This window comes from Podarcis filfolensis, assembly GCF_964270895.1.
Source record: "Podarcis filfolensis genome assembly, chromosome: 15".
In the NCBI taxonomy this organism is placed as follows: domain Eukaryota; kingdom Metazoa; phylum Chordata; class Lepidosauria; order Squamata; family Lacertidae; genus Podarcis; species Podarcis filfolensis.
The window spans coordinates 8957772-8964921 of NC_139618.1; the positions used below are offsets into that span (position 1 = coordinate 8957772).

The 7150-nt window shown below is 42.0% G+C and overlaps 1 protein-coding gene across 2 annotated transcripts in view; it reads left to right on the forward strand.

The window, feature by feature from the left end:
- PAFAH1B1 (platelet activating factor acetylhydrolase 1b regulatory subunit 1) overlaps nt 1–6894 on the forward strand; it is a 55998-nt gene extending 49104 nt beyond the window's left edge. For both annotated transcript variants that reach the window (XM_083587877.1, XM_083587878.1), the window contains 3 exons: nt 1045–1146; nt 1491–1647; nt 2885–6894. In XM_083587877.1, coding sequence (XP_083444003.1) covers nt 1045–1146; nt 1491–1647; nt 2885–2958 — 333 coding nt within the window. In that variant the 3' untranslated portion in view covers nt 2959–6894. The remainder of the gene's footprint in view (nt 1–1044; nt 1147–1490; nt 1648–2884) is intronic.
- The last annotated feature ends 256 nt before the right edge of the window (nt 6895–7150 follow it).

Here is a 7150-nt window from a genome sequence, read left to right on the forward strand (position 1 = left end):
CCCAAGAAAGGCATGGAAGGTGAAGAGAGTTGTGAGGCTCAAGAAGTCATTTTAGCCTGAGCCTATCCTGGCTTAGCTATTGATGGAGGCATGTACAAGGGAGAGACGTACACTTAAGAATTCCACACTCTTAAGAGAGATTAATGCATTTTGGCTGAATGTGAACAATAGATTATGGAGTTGTACGTTTATCTCTTTTGTTTAAAGAGCAAAAGATCATATGATAGATGTCCCTGGTTCCCTTCTCTTTTAGACTTCCCAGTTGAATTTTGGGGGAGTATCTTAAGCAGCTCTAGTGGGTGTCTTGAGTGAAAGGAGAAAGGGGAGACACACGTATTTGAAAGAAGGAGGTGTGAGCCTCGGTGGAGAATAATGGTGAACAGAATAATTGGCAGTGGGCATGACAATCTGACATAGAAATGTGGCCTCAGTGTAAAACTTAACAGTCCAAACCAGTAGCATAATAACTTTTTATGGTAATAGGCTTAATAGTCGCACCAATTAGTGACTTTAAATTTTCAAGAACTCTTCTTCAGGCTGGGTACTGAAGGGAGGGAGTAAGAGAGAAGAAAACAGACAGTGGAGGCCAAATTCGGCAGGAGTGCCTAGTGCTTGGAGGACATTTCTCTCCCCTGCCCCACATGTGACCCCAGGCAATGTCATTATTGAGTGGTAGGAAACTTGCTTCTAGTTCTAAGATTTCTTTGAGTGGCTAAACTCTTATTTATAAGCTTAAAAAAATGCAGACAGCAGTATCGGTGAATTAGAAAAACAAGCTTCTCTTTAAATAGATCATTAATTGTAATTGAACATAAACAACTTTTTATGTTCATTGGCAAAGTCTAAAGAATTACGTTCTAAAAGTGTGTGAGTGTTGCTGCCGTGTTCATTAACGTAGAAGTGTTTAATTGACTTCTGAGTCCTGTTCACCTGGAGCACAACTTCCTTTTTGCTTGCTTTAGGTCTCAGGTACTCCAAAGGTGGGTCTGCATTTCTACCACCTGAAGTATTCATTTTTGTAATTTCCTTCTCTTTCCTTTATAGACTAAGAAGAGTGGCAAGCCTGGTCCTTTCCTGCTTTCTGGCTCTAGAGACAAGACCATTAAGATGTGGGACATTAGTACTGGCATGTGCCTTATGACACTTGTAAGTTCCTGTGTGTCCCCCTCCTGTCGGACTGCAATCCTGTATACTGTTGCTTCAAAACGGAGTAGATGAGACAATATTGCCTAGATGACCTCAAAACAGTCTCTGAGGAATCCAGCCAGACTAGTTAGAATGACTAGAATCTGTACAGATTGAAGGAATAATCCATCACAGGGCCCTGTTCTCATCTGGAGAATTCAATTTCCTATAGTTCCAAGGCAGTTAGTTTGGGGCAAGTAGTGGAATGATCTTACCATTGGATTTCAAATCATGTTGCGAATGTTCAGGTGTGCACACAATACGTACTCTCTTGTGACCTTGTGCCATTTTTTCTCTCTCAACAGGTGGGCCATGATAACTGGGTACGTGGCGTCCTGTTCCATTCTGGGGGGAAATTTATTTTGAGCTGTGCTGATGACAAGACCTTGCGTGTCTGGGACTACAAGAACAAAAGATGCATGAAGACTCTCAATGCGCACGAACACTTTGTTACCTCGTTGGGTATGTATGTGCACTTATTCCAGCACAGCGCAGCTGAGTACAGACCTACGTCTTCTCTGTAGGTTGGTCTTTACCTGGAGCCCGACTCATAAACCAGTGGCACCACTCTTCAGCTAAGAAGGGATACACTGCACTGCATTAAATACTCTCTATAGACTGTCAAAGTATACCTGTGTTAGGTTGGCTTAAAAGTCCCCATGCTACGAAAAATGTCTGGCCTCCCTCTCTTCACAAAAGAAGAAAGGGGAAGGGGGCATGTTGGAAGTTACAGGGAAAGTATATGCTGGTAGTGTTTTGCCAAGCTGGTGAAGACAGTTGGGTTTCATTTGTTTCTGTGCAGCAACCTTTTTTTCAAGCAAAGAAAAAAAGTGGAAAAATTAGTTGCTTGTACAGGCATAATGAAAATTGAAACTGGCTTCAATAGGAGTGAAGCTCCTTTATATCCCTTGAGGTAGAGGTTCCCTGTTCCCTGTTCCTTTGTTCAGAGCTGGTTGTTCCTCTGCCCCCACCTCTCCAGTTCACAGGACCCATAAAAGCCAAGCTGCTTTACATTTATTGGCAAGCCATCCCTGACTTGCTGTGCTGACTGTACTGCTAATGATGGCTGATGGATGATCTGTGACGTGGGCCTTTCAGCTAGTGGTTTGCTGACGTAACTCAAGGTGCGTTGCATCAGTGGCACCATCATTTTTCTTTAAAAAAATGTTAGGAGGAGGAGGAGGGCAGAGTAAAGGTATGTCTGCACTGCTAGTTTACACTAATAGTATGCATTATCTGCTGGCATGGCTGTCCCTGTGAGAAGGGAAACTAATGGGGGCTGTAGTTCAGGGTAAACTGGGTATCTCCTCCTTTCACAGATCTGTGCACAGACTGTACTTCTCAAGGTTCCTTAGGGAGGAGGAACAAGTGTGTTTTTGGAACCCTCAATTAATACAGCCCTCACCCAAGAGGACACTCAGAGGCAGTTTCTCCACTGCCTCAAAATACAGGTTTTTGATGAAAAGCTAAAGGAAAACAATGAAAGCCGGCAAGTCCTAGCAGGTTCCCTTCAGGCATAAACTCTCTACAGTGTAGGAAACAATAAAGATTTGCCATGGCCACTCACAGTATATGTACTGAATTTTAAAATCTTTTGGCTGATCCAGCATCATGGACATTTTTCAGCTCTAGTATTGACCTATCCTTTGTGGTGCTGTTAGTAACTTCCTGTCTTCCCCCGCCCCCCTCTCTCTTGCAGATTTCCACAAGACAGCGCCCTTTGTGGTTACCGGCAGCGTAGATCAAACAGTAAAAGTGTGGGAGTGCCGTTGATTTAATTCACACCTGGCCCACCCCCCTCTTTCCCTCCCCCTCTGGATGCACTCGGATACCATGGTTACCCATTGAGCTCTGTTTAAAATAAATATTGTCCTTTCATGTAAATTATTCTGGATGTAGATTGAGCTTATTAAATGTTACACACAAAGTATTCATGCATGGTGAATCCAAATTGTATACTGTAAATTTACATACGTTGTCTAGAAGTACCATAGGTTTAAGGACATGGGCTGGCATTGGTCACATCAGACCTGCGAAGGCAGAAGCTGGTTGGTTGAATTAAGGGCACTTAAACCAGCAGCAGCAGCAGCAGCAGCAGCAAAATCCTGTTCTGTGCTGGATAAACTGAACACCCGTTCTCTTCTGTTGGGTGGTGCCTATAACTAGTGACTCTCATACGGATTCTTTTTTTGGGTGGGGTGGGGAGGGCTCTTTCAAGAAACACGTATCTCTGTAACAACATCACTTAAGTGTGCTTAAGAAATCTAAGGATACTAGATAAACAAGGCTGCAACTTAGAACCTTATGTAATTAATGGAAACTAATTAAAACTTCCAGTTTTTTCTCGTCATGATATATTTGCCAAATCAATAGGATATATTTTTATTTTGGCTTCCTATCACGTTTAAAAAGGAAAAAAAAAAAGGTTAGTATCCTGATACTAACAAGCTGCAATATAGGAAGAGAAACCTTGGTATGATGTGACGTGTATTTTTTTTTTTTTTAAAGAAATGGTTGTTGGAGTTCTATTGCATTCTAACACTTGGCGCTTAATGCTTTCCATGCAAAATGTGTCTTAGGGAGTCTGTCGGTCTTGCTTGAACGTAGCTCTTAACTGGACAGTTGGACTCAATCTCCCAGTTGACTCCTGACAGTTCAGCTTTCTGTTGGCTTTGGTTGTGGTTTATCAGGCTTGTGTGATGTCCACAATATCTGAGGGTGTCCTCTCTCCTCCCCTGCTTTCCCTGGTAGTTGGTGAGTGTGCAGCAAACAGGGTAATAGTGGTGTGATTCCCTCTCCTTTCCAGTTAGCGAAAAGGTCTGAAAGCAGGACAGGGAGCCAGAGGATGGTCAGGTGTGATGGGACATGAGAGCAGAGTTTGCAGTGCTCCAAAAAAAGCACTGTAGAAAGAAAGAAAGAAAGAAAAAGAGGGAAACAGGAGGAGGAGAACCACTTACGCTAGCAGGTACTTTGCAAGCTTCTAGATAACCTTACAACTGCATGTTAAATCCACCTGCTGACATGCAAAAGCCTGCTCTTGTTACAGAGTTTTGAAGCCAGCTTCAGTTTGGAAGCTGCCCCCTTAATTTGAAGAGCTCTAAAAGAAAGAAATGTCCCCCAATTCATCTTTTTTCCAAGGAGCAAGCATCGTTCAATCAGCCTTTTATTGGTCACGTTCTGTTATAGGCATTTTTAAGTCCAGCCCTTCAGTCCAGCCCTCCAAAAATCCACATACCAATCTGGACAAACTGTCGGTCTGACAAATTTTAACACACGTGAAGTATTTTGTTTTATTAGCTCTGTGGCTTTTAAAAGAACTGGCCCTTAAAACAAAAAAGCAACAAAACCCCCCACTTGTTTGGAGGGTTACTTGCATGTCAGTAGAAATAAGGCTTAATCACACATTTTGGTTCACCCGCAAGGAGGATTTTTTGGTGTTTGGCTTCTTTTACGGGAGCTGGGAAACCAAAGGCGGTGAATGACTTGAAAGGGTGGGGAGTAAGTTAGGGTGCAAGTCCTGACTTCTGGAGAATGCAGTTTTTTTAGTGAGCAAGTTTCCCACAAGCCGAATCTTACACATTTTGAAGTCTTACCCTTGTTTTTAAGCTGTTTTTGACAGGGAATTCATTGCTGTTTTTGCCTTTTTGAGAATTTCTGAATCTGTAGTGAGGCAGTCATAGCAATGCCAGTTAGCAATTGTAAAGTAATTCTTGGCTGAGATGTAGAAATCCTGGTTCTTTTCTTTTTTAAGGGTTAAAGGTAAACTCTGCATTTACAGAGTCTGTGAAACTAAGGTACCTATTAAGACGGGAGCTTGACCACTATTCCCTTCACTCCTTTGAACATAATACATGGTTTTAGGATAAAAAAAGGAACCATTTTGTAGCCTCTAGTAGTCATGAAACCTCCTTGGCATTGAGTAACTTTAAACTTGTAAGCTACACGTCCATTTAGCCGGTTTACAATAATAGGCGAATTACCATGAGTGGTTGTAGACTGCACCAGCAGTTACACCCCTGGTTTTAAAACAAAAGAAAATGGAAAAGGGGAGAAGTTGGTGGTGTGGTGGAGTTGTCCCTAGGAGTTGGCTTTTGTGCTTCTCTCTGGCTATCTTAATCCTGTGCCTTTTCTTTTTCTCCCGTGAAGAGTCTCAAGCGCTGAGGTTTACTGGTTTGGATTGAAAGAGGATTTTTTAAAAATATATATATCAGAAGGTATTCAGGAGTGTATTGCTGTGCGTTACGTCACACAAAGAGTGGCATGCGGTTTTTAAAACTGAAAGGGCAGTGGTCAAGCACCACGCTTCCAAACAGACCAGTTTCGGTGTCCAGTCTCTTGAAACAAAGCCACAAATACATACCTAGACACGTATATCAACACACACACACACACACACACACACACACACACACACACATTCCAGAACTGCATGGATGATTAAGATGTGCCCAGGAAAAAATAAATCCTAGATTCATTTTTCTTTTTGAAAGTGCAAAATCCACCCTCCCCTCTTTTTTGATTTGGACACAATCTGAGAGCTGATGACTTGGAGCATCCTGCACTTTACCATTTTCATTTAAAAGCCGTCCTGCTTTTGTGTGTGGTGTGACCAATGAAGTGCCCAGGGCACAATTTTTTTTTAAGAAAAACAAACCCCAGAAAATACTAGTTGCTAGCAAGTTGTCAAGAAGCTGTGGAGCACTGTAGTATTTTGAAAGCTTTGGCTCTTGCCTCACCAAGCTACCCCTACCCCTCCACCCCTGGTCTAATCTGTTGACACCTGGCTGCTTCTCCCATTTACCTCTAAACTCTTGGTTTTTTTTTTAATGTGAAATGAACTGCCTGTTTAAATCATTCTTAAATAGCTTTCTCTTCTCCTCTCACCTCACTTCTCTGCCCGTCCCTCATCCCATCTTCCCACCCCATGAAAGCTATTTAAAAGGATACGGTTTGGGTTGGGTTTTTCCTCCGCAGTGGCTTGATAATCCTGACATGGATTGTTTTGAGTGCAAAATTTTAACAGAATTTGAATGAAGGGAAAAAAGAAAAAGAAAAAATCCACTTAATTATTCCATATTGTCACTCTGGCTGTGTATATTTAAAAATAAATACCCAGGGTACTAGCTACTGCAAAACCTCTCCATTAGTGGCAGAAATGATGTGTATAAAATAGGGAAACTTGTTTGGGAGGTTTTCTTTTTTTGTGGGGGGGGGGGCAGAGGGTGGGCAAAAGGTTGAGCCAGATTGGCAAGTCATGACTGGATGTTAACCAGCCTTTTTTTATTCTCTTTCTGCTGTGTCCCTGTAAGTAACCACTTTCTTGTCCTAAGCATATCCTTCAAGCTGTCCAAAGTTCTTCCTGAAGAGAATTAGCAAAATATTCCACGTTTTTAGAAGTTTGATCCCAACACTGACATAACGACAAGCATCTTTATTTCTCTCTACCCCCCCCATAAGAACGGTGTAGAGATTGCCATTGGAGAAAGCTTCCCCCCTCACCCCCAGACTGTAGGAGTTAACTGAAGATATTGACACAATTAAAATTAAAAAAAAATCAGTAAAGGAATGTATATAATACTGCTCTGTGTTTTACAGTAAGATTTGTTGCTCTCAGACTGTGTAAAACAAAATTTATTCATGTTTTCTGCATATTAAAACAAAAATCTTATTGTACCAATTGGTAAACTATTAAATGCATATAAAACTAAATGCGTTTCGTTCTTTTTGTTTGTCTAGGTGCAGGAAAGATCATGTGCTTTTAGATTAGGCAGTTAAAAGCAGATGGCAAATGAATATCATGTTGGGTTTCAAGCTGGAGGAAAGCAGTGCTTCAAGTGACAATGCAAGTTGGGTGAGTGGTGTGGGGCAAAGCAGATAAAAGGAGGGGTGGGCTGGTACAGCAGGGCAACCGGCTTACGCAACATTTGTCTCTTGTGATGCTCTAAAGGGGGCAGTTGCCCTCCAT